Source organism: Myxine glutinosa, chromosome 2 (assembly GCF_964187855.1).
Source record: "Myxine glutinosa chromosome 2, kmMyxGlut1.1, whole genome shotgun sequence".
Lineage (NCBI taxonomy): Eukaryota > Metazoa > Chordata > Myxini > Myxiniformes > Myxinidae > Myxine > Myxine glutinosa.
In genome coordinates, this window is record NC_136262.1 from 152438550 (window position 1) to 152456488 (window position 17939).

At 43.9% G+C, this 17939-nt stretch overlaps 1 protein-coding gene across 1 annotated transcript in view; it reads right to left on the reverse strand.

Annotated features, from left to right (window-relative positions):
• Window positions 1-4576: 4576 nt before the first annotated feature.
• LOC144890806 (disabled homolog 2-interacting protein-like) overlaps window positions 4577-17939 on the reverse strand; it is a gene marked incomplete at its 3' end in the record, with an annotated part of 64824 nt that continues 51461 nt past the window's right edge. The window contains exons 9-13 of the mRNA XM_078772646.1: window positions 16255-16399; window positions 10471-10707; window positions 10012-10213; window positions 6014-6255; window positions 4577-4769 (exon numbers count right to left, since the gene is read on the reverse strand). Coding sequence (XP_078628772.1) covers window positions 4577-4769; window positions 6014-6255; window positions 10012-10213; window positions 10471-10707; window positions 16255-16399 — 1019 coding nt within the window. The remainder of the gene's footprint in view (window positions 4770-6013; window positions 6256-10011; window positions 10214-10470; window positions 10708-16254; window positions 16400-17939) is intronic.

The following is a 17939-nucleotide window of genomic DNA, read 5'->3' on the forward strand; positions in this document are numbered from 1 at the left end:
GCTCAAGATTCCTTTCATGGCACTGCATTATCTCTAACGCAACATGTGACACATGACAATCCTGGTATTGCTTGTGAGCGGAATGAGCAAGTTGTTCAAAGTGAAACTTCTGTGTGTAAATCCAGAACGATTAAACCATTACCAGATGCTTATACATATGTCCCACCCAGTGGCCACAATGTTCCCAGTGGCCAAGCCTGAGCCTACATGTCAAATATATCACAGCCGTATACCAGATACCACACTACTGGAGGCAGATGAGACCCAGCATCAATGGCTATCCAAAGTTCGTGAACTCATTCATAAAGAAGACCTGGATAGTCATGGCAATATATCTTGGTCGGCATATTTTGCAAGTCTACAAGATTCGGTTCCACGTCCTCCAGCCGTCATAGGACTGATGCCCTTGTTCCGTGACTGTGCCCACACGTTGACCATGGTAACACATGGCATGGATCTCATCAAAAAAATCTACAGAACACGTCAATCGAGGACAAATTCCTGTTATCACACTGGACCAACCACTATATGCTCTTGCAAAGAAGGTTCAGTGGTCTTGGCCTTCATTGTATGGAGAGGACAAGTACGTTGTATTACTAGGGGGCCTTCATAGAGAGATGGCAATGCTCAACCTCATGGGAGACTGGTTAGAAGGAAGTGGTTGGACGGCTGTTTTGTCAAGTGCAAACGTTACTCCCAAAGGCCGAGCTGATAATTTGCAGAGGGATTGATACAGCTAGCGCACAGTGGGCACACCAGGTAACAGCCGCTGCTCTCTTCATGCTGCAGATGAAATCATATAGCGCTGCAATAAAGACTACTGCACCAGATGATATTTTGCCTTTTCGTGAATGGTGTAACCAGATGGAACTCAACCATCCACAGTTCTGTTACTGGAGTAAAACTCTCCAACTAGAGCTCCTCTTCCTGCAGTTTCTTCGATCACAACGCGAGGGGAACTTCAAATTGTATGTGGAAGCACTTGGTAAAATCATTCCATGGATGTTCGGTTTGGACCACTACCACTATTCCCGATGGCTCACTGTACATGGTTGTGATCTCGTACAGCTCCAGGAACAATGCCCGAATGCTTTATCTCAATTTTACAAAGGACATTTCGTGACTCAGAAGACCTGTCACAAATTTTCTGCGATGGCCCATGACCACGTTCATGAACAGCTCAATGCTATGGTCAAAGGTGAAGGAGGAGCGATTGGTATCGAAGGAGCTTTGCGAAGGAGCTTTGCGACGTTGGATGGTAGCTGGGCCGGAGGTATCAATAATTCTAAACGAGTATGAGGACAGTCAATTGTCGAGGAGTACAGACAGTCGTCAACATGAACAGATACCCAGTACACAGAAATCATTTGCTTCTGATGTGACAAATGTGGTGCACGTGATTGATGGAATGGGTAATCCCTTTACAGATGATAGTGACGAATTGTATTCCTTGGACACGAAAGTAATCATGTCGGAAGAAGTGGTTAACGGTGTACGAACTGTAGAAGAACTTGGCAAAACCCAGTACAAGAGCTTTGTCGACGATCGAATTGCGAATTGCAAGCACGCGTACTCCTTTCTATGACACCATCACCAAAAACAACTTACCACTATTCAATTGTTACCACTATTCGTGGTAACAATTGTTACCACTTACCACTATTCAACTTACACTTGTCAGTGCAAAAAGAGCTGCTCTAGGAGGTGCAAATGTTCTAAAGCAAGCCTTCCGTGTACCCAGTTGTGTTTATGTGCAGGCCAATGTTCCAGGGACTGAGAACACTGGACGTTTACGTGTATATAATGTATTTCTCCTTAAGCTACCATATTTGTTGTGGACAATTTGTATATTTTAATGATATTAGATAAGCGTTAAGGTTGCAATGTATTTTCACAGTTCAAGTGATATTATTCAACATAATTCTATGTAAAATCAATCATGTTTAATTTAAAAAATTGTGTCGATATTGTACCAATTGTTTCAATTTTTCGGCGCACAGACGTAAGCATTATCCATATGCCTTCATGCTCTTTCGGGCAGCACTAAATGTAAATCTTAGTGTGCAGAAGCAATGTAGAGTTGGCATCATGATATGTTACTTTTTTGGCTTTGCAAACACATCGCTATGTAACCAATATATGAGATAAACGTTTTTATCGGTTTACTTGGCGGCCATTTTGAAAACAGCCATTTTGAACCGGAAGCAATCATTTTACGACTTGCCTCTTCTTATTGAATTTAGCATACTCGAAAACCCCCATGTGCTAAATTTCATGCTTTCTGCCAGAAGTGCACAACTTTTGCACTTATCCGCTCCACTATAGGTAAAAGGCGCTATATAAATACAATTATTACTATTATCTCGTCTGCATGGAGAGCTCGAGTCAGTTCTAGTCCCAATGATTTGTCATCTTTAGGCTTCACTAAGTATTCTACTTGCCATCGTAACACAGTCCACCAAAGGAATTACGCAATGTTACCTTCTCCAAATCTTGATCAGGTGTTTTTTTTTTTTAGTTGACACTTCTATAACTGTGCGGTACGTGCTGGGTGTGAAAATTGCCTTGGCCTAGTGATGAATGGAAAACACAGCCTGCACATGGACGGCTCTTTCTTCGATGTTTGAAGAAAATTAGAGCTTAACTTTTTCCCATGTGTATATAATGCCAATGGGTTGTAACAAACAATGAGAATCGTATCAAAACCACAAAAAAATAATGAAGTAACAGCTATTCAATCGCTTCCTTCCCTTTCTCCGTTTCTCCCACATTTGTATTTCCCTCAATCTTTCTCACCTCAGCGACACTGGGCCCATCCCACTGCACACGGCCGGATGCAGCATTCGACGCTAAAGTGCTGCCTGGGCCCAGGCAAAGTGACGGTGGCTCAGAGCGGCGCGGACGAGCTGCGACAAGTGGGGGGTTTTTGTCGGGCAATGTCTGCCGGCGTGCATACTCTCCACCGCGGTTAGCTTCATCGCCAGCTGTGAACCCCGTGCTAGAGAGAGAACAGCAAGAGGGAGGATGTCACAGCCAACATATGGTGGCTTGAGAAGGAGACTATTGTAAAATGTATAAAAATATGTACCACCTATGTGGTATACAAGTTGCTTCCATTTACTTGGCAGTAAGCCAAGGAAAAACGGCTAAGTTAGTAGTTATTGTGAAGTTTTCCGGATGGGTTGAGCTAGAATGCTCCCCACCGTCCTGACAAACTGCATCTCTGAAATAAAATCCTGGCTTCAAATCAACTTCCTCAAACTTAACTGTGATAAATCTGAAATAATCATCATTGGCCCAAAAACGCTCACAAAATCCACCCATAATTTTGCCCTCAACATCGACGGTATCCCAGTATCCACCTCCCCTCTCATCCGGAATCTTGGCGTCATCTTTGACCAAACCCTCTCCTTCGACAAATACACTAAACAGATCACAAAGACAGCCTTCTTTCACCTGAAAAACATCGCCCGTCTCCGCTCATCCCTCTCCTCCACGGCTGCAGAAACCCTCATCCACGCCTTCATCACTTCCCGTCTGGACTACTGCAATAGCCTCCTCTATGGTTCACCCTCAACAATCACCAATAAACTCCAATATATTCAGAACTCCGCTGCCCGTCTACTCACCCATTCCCGGACCCGTGACCACATCACCCCCGTCCTTTACAAGCTTCACTGGCTCCCCATCTCCCAGAGAATCCAGTACAAAATCCTCCTCTTGACCTACAAAGCCCTCCATAACCTGGCCCCATCCTACCTGGCTGACCTCCTCTCCAGACACACTCCCACCCGCAACCTCCGCTCTGCTGGTACCAACCTCCTGACCCCCCCCATCCGGACCAAATTCAGATCCTGGGGGGACAGGGCCTTCTCCATCGCTGCTCCCACCCTCTGGAACTCACTACCTCACACCATCAGAGACTCCTCCTCACTCACCACATTCAAAACATCACTCAAGACCCACCTGTTCAGCACTGCATTCAACATTCAACCCACAGCATTTAACCCCTGACTATCACTTCTCCTTCTCCCTCCTTTTGCTTTAAATATTTCCCTATTGATTCTTGTCTTTTTGCAATTGTTGTTTTCATGTTTTGTTATGCATTATGTTTTGCACTCTGTCAAAGCACCTTTGGGCTTCATGAAAAGTGCTATACAAAATAAATGAATTATTATTATTATTATTAGAAGCTCACCCGACACCATCGCCAGCAGGAAAATCGAGCATTGGGGCTCGGAGGCCAGACGTCCCCTCGGTGACCGACCCGGACGTAGAGCCGCGGGTGCAGTCGGGCGGCACGCCGAGATGGAACAGCGGATTGTGAAAAGACAACGGAAGCAGGGGTGGTGGTGCAACTGAGTGGCCAATATCCCTGGGGAAGGGGAAGTAAAATTACACATGTAAGATGGGAAAAAATTAAGGAAGGGTTGTTGGACCAGAGCGAACCATTGGTTCCATACCTGCCAACCTCTGCCATGGTCAACGCTAGCTGTTCGGGTCTGCGAGCCAAAACACCACCAGAAGTTTGCGACCAGCCTCCTTTAGGCCACAGCTTCCCACCTGGCCCCGTGCTCTCATCGGCCGAACCAAGGTCAACGCCACCACTGTGGAGGCTGCTGCTGCTTCCACCACCCACATCACCATCACGATCAGAGGGAGGGTGGCTGTGCGGTGCGGGTGGAGAGGATAATGGTGGCGGTTCGGGACGCGTTACGAAGAAAGCTTCACGGTTCTCTTGTGTCGGTGATGGTAAGCGAGTGACTCCCCTGAGAAAGGATAGAGGTGAAAGATAGTCGTTAACGAAAGGTAGTCATTCAAAATATTGTTTGTTCATAATCATTTTGTTCATAATGTTCATAAAAGGTAGTTTGAAATTGTTCATAATCGATCGAATGACACATATGTCATATAAACTCATAATGTAATCTTTAAAACAATCCTCGTGCTTGAAAACATGTATTTTGACACCCTGTTTGCATTTCTATCATGTTTTTAGGTGGTAATATGATAAAATGCCAAAATTGCCGCCATTTTGGACGCCATCTTGAATTTCCGTTGAAGCACAAGGCGGATGTCTGGGGACTTTTAGTATGTTATTCAGGACAGTTTTCTGAACATATCCTGAAATTTACAGCTTTGTTTGAATTTGTTCCGGGTTAAATCTATTATTCCTGGACTACTTACTGTGGATCAGAATTGCCAGTAATAAATACTGACAAGCTTCTGCAGATGAATCTGTGCGAACACTGCATTTGAATCCAAATCCTTCATGCTGCTGGCTTCGGCATCCCATTACAATGTCTTGACCCACTACGCCGCCAACGTCCCCTACAATTATGTTCCGGGCAACGGCCATTGTAGTATGGCTAATATCGAGTCAAAATGAACAATAACAATCATCCAGCAGGACACAATAGGAATGTTAATTGGACACCGTACTACAGAGGGCGGTGACAAAGAGCCATTGTTGTGTTATCAGTTATCCTGTATCTGAGGCTCGGAGACTACGTAACTTGTACATATGATTCATGTGCATATTCCTTTGCTATCTTTGAGTAGTTCCATTCTCGAACCATATTATCTCTAAATTAACATACATATTTGGCAGCAGTCGCTCCTCCATCACAAATGTGCCTCCTGAGCACAATCGAAAAAATAAAATTCACAATTGGGAATAGTACAATAATTTATACTTGGTGCTCAAAATCTACTCTTCTGACCAGTGAGTAACATTTGACAATATCATGTCATTAATATTGTAAATTACTCATGAGCAGAAGAACATGTTATTACCATCGACATTGGGAATTAAGTGTTTTAATGGCTTGGATGTGCTCGTGTTAAAATAGTTACGATGAATCCTGACTTGTTCAGCTTTGGGGCCACAATGGGACTGCCAGGTATGCACGAAGGAGATCAATGCTTGCCTAATCCACATTACATTGATTCGGTTTCCTGGTGCCAACCAAAATAGATCCCATCAATCCCATTTATGCCACCAATCTCTCACCCGGCCATATCTCCATCTTCAACTATACGATGGAGGCCTGAAGCCAAGCTCATGCTGCTGATGGCGGGCCCACTCGCAAGCCGATCTCCTGCAACACCCGTTATCAACAGGCCCGGGCATGCCGTGCCGGGTCCGTGCATAGATACCAAGGGCGCAGGTGGGGCTGGGGGGCTCGTTGAAGCGAGCGCTGCACTGATGTCACCCAGGATCCGTGGCAAAGGACCGAGTTTGGCTGCAAGAGTCTAAGGCAAGGGGTTGGGGGTGGGAGAAGGTTAGGGAAGAAAACGGAGTCTTTCACAGACAATTATCACGAATGTACAGTGATCAGACGGTATTGCCAAAACTCAAATCAACATGACGTTTTGGGCAGATTTTAGGCTTTTAAATAATTTTCCCAGGGTGCGAAGTGCAATTGGGTTTATAAGTTTTTCATATCCGTGTTTCATCCTCTTTGCAAGTGGTTGGGAAACTTCAGTGGCTATTAAATCACCAAATCTCCACCACCAAGCTCAATTTTGTGTTTTCCTCTCAGGAGATATCAATTCACGTGGTACCCCACGACAAATTACAGCAAGCTACAGGCACCAGCAACATGTAAAACTTGGCTTAAAATGCAGAGCTTTCAAGTCAACCTGCATACTAATTTGCATATACCAACAGATCCTCAGCAATGTCATCATGAATGATTAAATGAAGTAACCAATCAATAGAAAGGTGGACGAGGGAGTAACGAAAGGAAGCAAAGAGATGGTGAGGGAAAGGAGATGTGGGAGGAGATGAGGGACGGGAAGGAGAGTATGAGGGGAAGTAAATGGGAGAAGAGTAAGCTAGAAGGAGATGGGGGAAGAGAGGAACGAAGGAGAGGGAGGTTGGCAAGGAGAGGTTCGGGAAGGAGAGGGGGATAGAAGGGAAGAAGGGGGAGGGAGAAAGGGAGGAAGGAGAGAGGAGGCAAGCAGGGGGGAATGAGAGGGGTAAGAAGAGAGGTGGTGGCAGGGGGGCGGAGAGGAGGAAGAAGAGGGAGGTTGGGGGAGGAGAGTGGGGATAGGGAGGAGGAGAGGGGAAGGAGAGGGAGAAAGCAGAGGGGAGGAAGCAAAGGGGAAGAAGGACAGGGGGGAAGGAGGAGGAATGAGAAAGGGAAAGGGGGTGAAGAGAGAATGGGGAAAGAGATGGAGAAAAGAGAGAGGGGGATGAGAGGGGGAGTGGAGGGAGAGGGGAGGGGAAAGGGGGGAGTGAGAGAGAGAGAGAGGTGACCATGCCTCATTAACAGGTCCGATCACCATCGAAGGATGCAGCTCAGCTTTGTGGTATCGCAGTACCAGCAGAATTCTGAGTTGAGGCTAGTTCTGCCACTGTGGCAGTGCGTGCGCAAATGAGCCAATTATTTGACCATCTCTTCTTCCCAAAGGATGTCCCATGTCACTAACAGAAATGGTATGCCAGCTGTCTTGGATCACTGTATAGTTACGATGGGTGCATTCATGAAAATGGCAACAGTAATGAAACTGCAGCTATGGTGTGGGCTTTCAGAAATACGCAACGCAGCGCATGGAATGGAGCCACCACACACTGCGAGTAAAATTTTGTAACGGAGGATGAAAAAGCCTTTTGCACTTCTTTCCTTCTGTGTATTTGGGAAAAAAAACCAAAAAAAAACAACCAAAGAGAAGGCCACAATTAATATAGCACTTGGCCACAAAGTGAATCCCTTAAACAGCGGGTACAAGAGCAGCGTTTAATCCAAATGCCAGATTCTACACAATTTGGTGGGGATTCTACAACGTGCATTTCGTGGTAATTTGCATTCGTTCTCATAAAAGCATTTTGGAAGACCAAGCCTCGATGGCCTGAAATTGGGTCGACAAGGGCTGTTTGAAAACGCCAGTAATTAGATAAACATTTCAGAAAGAACAAAGGCTTCCTCTTCAGCTTACATAAATTGGAGGTTTTTTTTGTTGTTGTTGCTCTAAAGTCTAAGCACACTGTCCTTTTCACAGAACCTATGTAACTACTAATGTATGGGCGATGTTTAATGGCGAGCAATCAACACAAGGCCTTTGGTAAACGTTCCGACTCATACATATAACGAAACACCACCAAAGCACATCTGTTTCACTCGCCACGTCACTGTGGTAGTTTTGTTGGCATTCTGCTTGCCTTTGGTCTGATCTGTTTTGAGCAGGCCTGCCACCAAAGGTCAAATACGGTATGTTAACGAGTCAAAATAACTGTGACATGTCTGTTACTTGTCGTATTTTGCACATGTATGCACTAAACTAAGCATGTGTGCAAATGGTTGCATTGCACTAAACTTGCTCAAATCTATAGTGGTTTTCTAAAAAGGGATCTGAAAAACATGGTAGATGTATATCTGCTTTTGCATCTTCAAGAAAAGATGCTGCAAAAGCACCTATTGCAATGTCCTTTGCAAACTCGTCGAGACCCTGTTAATTCACCATGACAATGATTGGCAAGCTACGCACACCTCCTGCTCAGCTGAAACAGGTCGAAGGTAACACTCGTGATTTGTTGACATGATTACTCCGCCAGGGAGTAATGCATTCGATCGTGTCCGTCCGTGTGTGTGTGGTGTGTTCGTGTGTTTGCGAACAAGATATCTGGAAAAGTTCTGAACGGATTTGGATGAAAGTTGGTGGGATGATTGCCCTTGGGATAAGGAAGAATTGATTAGTTTTTGGTGAAGCTCAGGATATTATTCCCGATCCAGGAATTTTTTGAAGGATTTTTTTTACCATTGGAAGATAGGGCTCGTTTTTTTTAACATTATCTTCTATATATTCTATATTTAACATTGTGATATGAAAATAGTTTTCATATTTGTTGTAAATGTAGTTTAAACTCGTGGTTATGCGTTGGAGCGGTGTATTTTCTTTTAGCAGCGTCGTCTTCAATATTCTTTTTTTTTTTCTAATAAAGACATATTCTGTCATTTTAAAACCACCAAAGTGTGTATTAGGTTTCCCCGTTTCATAAAATGTATCGTTTGATACGTATAATGCTTTAAAACTTTTTTTTTTTTAATCTTTACCTCAGAAGAGATATCAACATTTAGCTCAGCGAATGTCATTCGCGGTGTCAGTATTTGATGAACTTATAAAGACTTAGTTCCAGATTTGTCAATGGCTGAGGTATATTAACAAACGAATTAAAACAGATTTGGCAAAATTTCACCTTTTTAAAAAAAGATCGCACATTCACTCAGGGTTGCGAGAGGCTGAAGAAGAAGAAACCTCGCATGGGCTTCCCCGACCAAATAAATAATTCTGGTTCTGGCTCTGCGATTTTCAGGTTTATTACTCCCGCTAGGGAGTAACGCATTCGATCCTGTCCGTCTGTGTGTGTGTGTGTGTGTGTGTGTGTGTGTGTGTGTGTGTGTGTGTGTGTTCGTGTGTTTGTGAACAAGTTATCTGGAAAAGTTCTGAATGGATTTGGATGAAAGTTGGTGGGATGATTGCTCTTGGGATAAGGAAGAATTGTTTAGTTTTTGGTGAAGCTCAGGATATTATTCCGGATCCAGGAATGTTTTTGGAAATTTTTTTGGGAAAGATTTTTTCTGTTTTACAGCATTAAAGCTTTTATTCTTATTCTTAAATGATGTTTTTCTCCTCTAATTCCGAGATATATCAAAATAAATTCTGACAGTTAGGGCTTACTTCCTTTTTCATTTATTGTTTTGGGGAGAGGGGATGTCAAACAAAACGTATTATTCCAACTAAACCCACGGCGGGAGTATGCACTCTACTGAGTGGCGTTCTAGTTGGTACATGTTGCAGATTTAAAATCCTAGATATTTCATACTTAACAGTGTGGAAGGTTTATTACTTGGAGTAACCATAATTCTTCCTCCACAATGTCTGGACTGGCAGAAGAAATGAGGCTGTGCACCTGCTTTGAAGAATTCAACACCGATTATATAGTCACCGTAACTCCGGAATGATTGAATTGTAATGTACTGTATCCCCATGTTCTTGGCTACGTACCGCATCTCCTTGAGCGAGGAGTTCTGAAAGGAGGATGTGGAGGAAGGAGAGTTCACGGCCTAGGTCTATGTAGCCATCAAAGCTCTCAGAGTGAGGCCCTGAATCTGGGTTGGTCATTTCCAGCAGATACCGCTTCATCTTTCCCCACTCGTTTTCCAAAAAGTCATTCATGAAGGCCATGTAGTCTTCCTTGTTTCCAAACCTGACATGGAATGAGAAAATGTGGCATGGGTTGAGGAAATACGAAATGAGGGGAAGATAGGGGCTTTGGTGCAGGGTATGAGAGCACAACAAAATGCACAGGTAAAAAGAAGTTGAAAGTCAAGGAATTATGGATGGCAAAAGTAAGACAAGGTGGAATTATGTCCAGGAGTAAACAGATCTAGACTGAAGACAATAAGCTAATAATTGCAAGCATGATGGTTAAGTATATCTGAAGGCCGGATACCCAGCACTCACTTTGTGAAGTTAGCGAGGTTCTGGATGACTTTGGCAATGAGTGTGAGTGTTCGAGCGGTGCGCTCATCTGGGTACTCCTGGGTCAAACCAAACAGACTTGGGGACATGATGGCGGGACACAGGAAACGCAGGAAGAGGGAGGCAACTACGAGGCGCTCACTCAAATCGTGGCGCCCACGGCCGCCACATTGCTGCCGACAAGATGCAAACACTTCACGGAGCTCTCGAGGAAACACGCTGTGAAGGAAATGCACAAGATTATAAGTTTGTAATTAAAGTACCATGGGCTCATCTAAACCAAACAAAGTATGCAAGGCCTCTCAAACAGTATTTCTCTTGTTACAGGGTAAGTATAGCTAAAGTGTAAAGTTTGTGGTGGTTGCATTTCCTGAAACTTTGTTGCATTGTCATCACTGGTCCAGCTTCAATTCTCAAGGCTGCTCAGAAAAAAACCTCGACCGGAGGAGATGGGCACCACTGGGTATATCTGTGCAAAGAAAAACCACTATGGTGGCCTGACGAGCTTCATAAGGTCCACAGGAGTATTACCACCCTATTTCTTTTACTATACAGTACTTGCACTTGAAAAGAAAAAGGTGCGTTTTCTAAGCTGAGTGTTTATCTCAACTGATAAACCCACAATGCTCCACAAATTAAACTAGAAGCATCTGAAAAGGCAAAGCCCGTCCGCGTCTGCTTTGTATTCAGACTTCTTCTTCCGGATGGTAAACATGACGAAAACGGATAACAAACCCCCACCCCCAAAAACCCATTTTAGGTGATCTTGACCTCTTGACCTCAAAAGCAATAGGCTTCAATGACCCAATATGCAAATTCTTAAAACTTCAGGTAAATTGGATGAAAATTGACGATTTTATGACACTGACCTTTAACTTTTTGACCAAATAATTAATTTGTTTTCTCCATATTAGAAATATAACTTTAAGAAAATCTGATGACAAAAGTTCAAATGTTAAAAGGTTACCGCCCGGACAGCCAAAGACACACACACACATACATACGCACACACGACTAGAACACTCGGTAGAGCGCATACCTCCGCAAGGCTGAACGGTTTACCTTTTGTATCCCATTGATAGGCCGGATCTGGATCCAGACCTGAACCAAAATCGAATCGTCTTGCTCTTGAAACACACCCAACCTGTCAACTAAGTTTCATCCGAATCTGTCTACAACTTTCTGAGATATCCTGCTCACAGACAAACAGTCAGACAGACAGGTGTGAAAACATAACCTCCGTCCACCTTCGGTGGTGGAGGTATTAAAGCACAGGAAAGGACCACTTGGCCCATCAAGCCTGTCATATTCACATCCCAAGGCCACAACGGTCTGCTCTTTTTAAAATACACAATGGGATATTTAATGTCCAGGACCTAAACATATATGGGACAGCCAATCATACAAAGCACCGCTCCGCTCCGCTCTACAATAGAGTGACACGCTGTAAAATTTTCTAACCTGAACCAAATTTCAAAATTTTAACTGTGGATTTGAGCTTAGCAGCAGTTCCGACTGTTAAAAAGGCGTCTCCGGGCGGTGCTTCGTATGACCCACTGAACGTGTTCTTCAGGCGCGGAAGCTCGCTGGTGATCGTTCCGGGTCTATTCTCCTTATTCCTAGAATTTTTCTTTCTCCATCTGACACGGATCATCCTTTACAACTCCGCGGAGGACAGTTTCCGGTCAGGCCGGTCTTTGCGATGACAATCAACAAAAGCCAGGGTCAGAGCTTGCTGGAGTGCTGCTTCCCACCAGTGTTTTTACGTTGCACCGAGTAGAGTAGGAGACCCACATTATCTGCGTGTCTTTGCCAACCAGAATTAATTGCGGATAAGGAGAGAGACTGAGCTTACTGCAGGCCGACTAACCCGCAACGTTGTTTATGGGGAGATCATCTACGAACTCAGGGGCAGATACAGAGTGAAAGTTTGAGGGATAATAGCTCCCAAGAAAATGATGCTTTAAAAAAAAATGGACTAATTTGGCTCAGTAAATAAAACTTTTTTTTGTTCATTACAACTGACTATACCTAACTATTGTTCACCGTCACAAAGCATAAATGATGCCAATGGAAACAAACGCGATGCCCCTATAAGGCTAATTTGCAACGTTTGTTTTGGTCAGATGTATAAAACAACACGTTTGTTTTTCCTGATTGTCACTTTCATTTTGCAATTCATCATTTATCTCCACTTCAACATCTGATCTCTGGGAACATAAAACAAATTCATGACATTATCTTTTGGTAATAAGTGTGCAGACGACGAACATTAACGCTGGCTTAGCAGTAAACATAAACTTCTGAAAGCATGCGAGGCACCGCTTCGTTGCTTATACACCACCCAAATAAAGCGAGGCTTTTCCACAGAACTCTGTTCCACGGGTCCCTGCTCGTTCTTTTTTAAAATGTTCTTTTTGGAAAGCAAAGGTTTCCTCCTGGCACACCTCCCATGGAGATCAAATTTGTGCAGCCTCTTTCTAATGGTAGACTCGTGCACTTTGACATCAACAGTGGCAAGAGCTACGTCGGTCCCATGATGACATTCTGGGGTTCTTACAGACTTCTTTCAGCATCTTGCGGTCTGCTCTCGGGCTGAATTTGCTGGGGCGGGCTGGCCTGAACAAGTTGGCAGTTGTTTGGAATCTTCTCCACTTGTAGATGATCTTCCGGACAGTCAAATGATTGATTTCAAATTGTTTGGAGATCTTTTTAAATCCCTTCCCCGCCTTGTAGGCATCTATAACCTTCTTTCTGAAGGCCTCAGAGAGCTCTTTTGATCTAGGCATGGTGACGCTGCATACTTCAACAACAAAGAGCAAACCCAACTAAATGTCTGAGGTTTAAACAAGACAGGTTCCTGCAAGATCCTCTCTAACAATGTTCTAATCATTTGCACCTGAGCTGGTGCACCTGATTCTAATTTTAGGTATTTGAAGTAGTGATAAACGTAGGGGTGTACTTACTTTTTCTACATGCGGTATTTGCATTTATGTTTATTTAAATTATACAATGGACTACAAAATGTAAATGTTTCATGATATTTGTCATATTATATCACTTTTATCTATCAATATTGTTGAAATGAAGATCAAATAGCTGTATGTTGAAATATGTTGAAAAAGTCAAAACTTTACATGGGGTGTACTTACTTTTTCACATGACTGTACAGCTTACTGTGGCATTTTGTGGGGCTCACGTACCAGAAGTTTAAAAATATTATAACCACAAACTATTCAGTTAATTCTGTCCATTGATAATGGCATAATAAAAAATAATGATAATATTAACAAGCTGCCATCCATACATCACACGAAGAAGAAGAACATCAAGCATCGAGCACGTCCCCCAAAGACTAACGTACCTGAGTCGCATTGAGGAGAGTGAGTGAGCCTTCTAAGTAGGCCGCTGGCAAGGCTGCAATATTAATATTAATAATAATAATATTGACAAAAATAATCGTAATAATAATTTGACTCGACCTCAACAAAATCTGGAGGAATTTCCATTTTTTATCAGCTTTTCCACCTTGGAAAATGCCATGTTAACGTGTATAGATAGCAGCTTGAGTGTCATTTCATGTTGTGGCATTTTTCCAAGGCCATAACATGGCTTGTTATGGCCATAACATGGCGCACCCAAGAACAAAAGTGATAACAACAATAACAATAATAGCATAATAATATTAACATTATTCTGATTCTGATGCACCATGCTATGTTTCAGAGTGTCAGTGTTGCCAAAGCAGTTTCCTGGCAAGGACTAGGTGGTTTGCCATTGCCTTTTCAGGAGTAATTTGGGCAGGAATTTGTAATGTGTTCATGGTGCCGGCAATAACTTGCCAACTCTTCGTGAAGGACAATGTGGGATCTGTAACGTCAACAACTAATGCAAACAGACAAGACGTCCAGATTACCGTGTCCATCCGAGGGACGACACACACATTGATGAATCAATTGAATCATCCTCCCAATGAAACACCAGGATGATAGTTTATAGCTGGGTCTGGATTCAAACTCAAGCTCGACAGCTTAAAGGCGAGTGTGCATACCTCTAGGCCATCCTGCTGGCCCTTTCACATTATTACTAAGGAATAATATTAATAATAGTAATAATAATAAGGGTGACAGGATGACCCTCCACACTCACCCCTATTCTCTGACCACTCCTGTAAGGAATGAGTGAATATTTATAAAGGGAAGGGTGATGCCTGAGTTAGGGATAATTATAGGGGTTTGAAGCTGCTGGACCATGGAATGAAAGTGTTCGAGAGAGTCGTGGATAAATTGATAAGACGGAGTGTTAATATACATCAAATTCAAATTGGCTTTATGCCAGGATGGGGCATGTTCGATGCTATTTTTTATAATTAGGCAAATACAGGAAAAATATCTGGGGAAGAAGAGACAGCTGTACTTTATATTTGTGGATTTAGAGAACGCATTCGACAGTGCCTCAGGTGCCTCGGGAAGTGGTGCAATGGTCAATGAGAAAGTTATGTGTGGAGGATTGGTTAGTCAGGGTAGTCATGGTGATGTATGATGGACCAAAAACTTCTGTGAGGGTAAATGGAGTGCAGAGTGAGGACTTTGAAGTGAAAGTGGGGGTTCACCAGGGGTCAGTCTTCAGCCCAATCTTGTTCATCATGGTTCTTGAAGCCATATCACAGGAACGTAGAGGAGACTTACCTTGCGAGCTCATGTACGCTGATGACTTAGTGCTGATAGTCGAGAGTGTGGAAGAGGTCATGGGTAAATATACAGTATTGAAGGAGCGTTTGGAGGCCAGAAGATTGAAAGTGAAGAGAACAAAAACAAAAGCACTGATTAGTGCGGTGGGAGAATGAACTGTGGAAAAAAAGTGGGAGGTGGCCTTGTGTTGTCTGTAAAAAGGGTGCAGGTAGCAACTCAATATTGTGTAAATATTGTAACTGCTGGGTGCACAAGAGGTGTAGTGACATCAGGGGTAGACTGCAGGTGGTTCCTGACTTTAGGTGTGCTGTCTGTGCAGGTAAACAACTGGTACCAGTCAGAGTGGAAAGATTAGTTGATGGGGACATATCCCTGGAATGTGTAGATAGATTTTGTTACCATGGTGTTATGATTGCTGCAGGTGGCGGTGCAGTGGCAGCAGTGACTGCAAGAAATAGAAGTGGTTGGCGGAAGTTTAGGGAGTTGTTACCCCTGTTGACATCAAGGGGGATATCTCTCTCCAACTAAAGGGAAAACTTAATGCAGCTTGCGTTCGAAGTGCGATGATGTATGGCAGTGAAACCTGGGCGATCAAAAACGATGAAATATGAATGGTGAGATGGATGTGTAATGTGACACTGAAGGATAGGAAACCAAATGTGGAATTAAGAGGTAGGTTAGGTATAGAGAGCATGAGTGAGGTTATGCATAGGGGTAGGTTGAGGTGGTTCGGACACATGGAAAAGATGGGGAAGGGCAGCTGTGTGAAGAAGTGTATAAATATGAATGTGAATGGAAGAAGAGCTCCAGGCTGTCCGAGGAAATCATGGAATGAGTTGCTGAGAGATGATCTCAGAGTTAAAAGCCTAACAAGAGGGCTAGCAACGGATTGCGCTGCCTGGAAAGCAGCCATTAGGTGAAACACGGCTTACACATTCAAGCATGCAAATGGCCGTAAAACAACGACGACGAAGAAGAAGAAGAAGAAGAAGAAGAAGTAGAAGCAGAAGAGGAAGAGGAGGAAGAAGAAGGAGGAAGCAAGACCTTTATGGGTGAGTCACATTTAATCACCCACCAATAGGAATTGATTATTTTGCAGAACGCCAACTCGCAACACATGCGCAGGTTATCCTGGTTCATCTGCAGGTCACCGGGTGTGCAGCGGCTTGGGTCCACCTCGCAATTCTCATCTGACTCGTATAGAGCCTTGATGAATTCCCCTGAACGGTGTAAACAAAACGCACTGTTAATCAGCATCATCTGCTTCGCATCGTGTGATGAAGGAGGATCTTTCGATCTCTCAATAATGGAGACAAGTTCAGAATACCAAGTATCTTGATAAAAGGTCAAATTTCATAAATATAAACTTAGCGAAATACCAACAACCATCAATGACATCATCAGTGACATAGGGGACATAGCATGTATAATTGTATATATATGAAGAACACAAAGGACAAAAGGATTGTGACACCAAAATGTAAACAACCATTAACATGGATGAGCTTTCGGGTCTTTGAAAACTCTGTAGAACAGCAAGGATGGTTGTGATTTATTTCAGAAAATTATATTCTGCTTGACCTCTCTGGCACTCCGATGTGAGCACTTGGCTTACGATATTGAGATTCTCGGCTCAAATACAATACAACGTGTTGATTTGTTCACTGTGACCCGGACGTCATTGTCAACATGTAATGTATGTGATGACGATGGTGTGAGTCGTCGCTTTCTACGACTCTCTTCACTTTGTTGGCATGCTCACAAAGCATTGTGCGTTGTGCGATGGCTGAATAGGTAAAAATGGATGGTGAGCAGGTGAGCTGGTGCCAATGAAGGGAAAAACCAGCATGAAGTTGACACAGCTGTCTGCAGATGCTGCGCAGTGAAGCCTTAATTTGTGCCACCACTGACTTTCATGGGCACATTTATCCACGATGTTGTGCTGCCCAGGCTGACCTACCAGTGCGGTTTGATATTTGAGTGTCCTTCTCATAGCCTTAGCCGAAAGAGGCTTCCCCCACAAGGCAGTGGGGATCCGTTACCCTGGACAAGGGAGGGGCCCATACCAGGTACTGTTAGCCAGAACCAGCTGAGCACGGGACTCGCATGGGGCAGGGAGGTCACTCCCTGAGCGTCCTCCCCGCTTGTTCCCCCTTCCAACTTTCACCTTCATCTCCCTCAACATTCTGCCTCGCTCTTCCCCCTCGTCAAACACCTCACTGCGCCTCTCCCAATCACCATCAAACCTTTTGTCCGCCCCATTCTTCCCTTTCTCCAAGCTATTCTGTAATCTCCGACACACCTTCAACAGCTCCCCCTTCCTCTTCCTCTTCCTTAATGGTATGGACCTCAAACATCCGGGGCCTTCACTCAAACAGACGTGATCTGCTTAACAGAAACTTTACTCCTTCATGACGTCTCTGATTCCTTGGTATCTCTCCCAGGTTACTCCCTCCTCCGGTATGATAGACCTGAGCCTCGTCCTGGAGGTGGGGTTGCTATCTTTATAAAAAACTCTCTTCCTCACTCGCCCTGCACTGCCCTCTCTCCACCTCACCCCCAGGAATACCTTTGGCTACGGCTTCCCCTTCGCTCCCACCTTTTGTTCATATGTGTGTTGTACAGTCCACCAAACAGTGGTGACTCCATCTACATCTTGCTGTCTGAGAATATGGACCAACTTCTATCTACCCATCCCAACTCTCTCTTCCTCATATGTAGTGATTACCTTCGCAAAAGCCGAAGGTTATGTTTTGATCG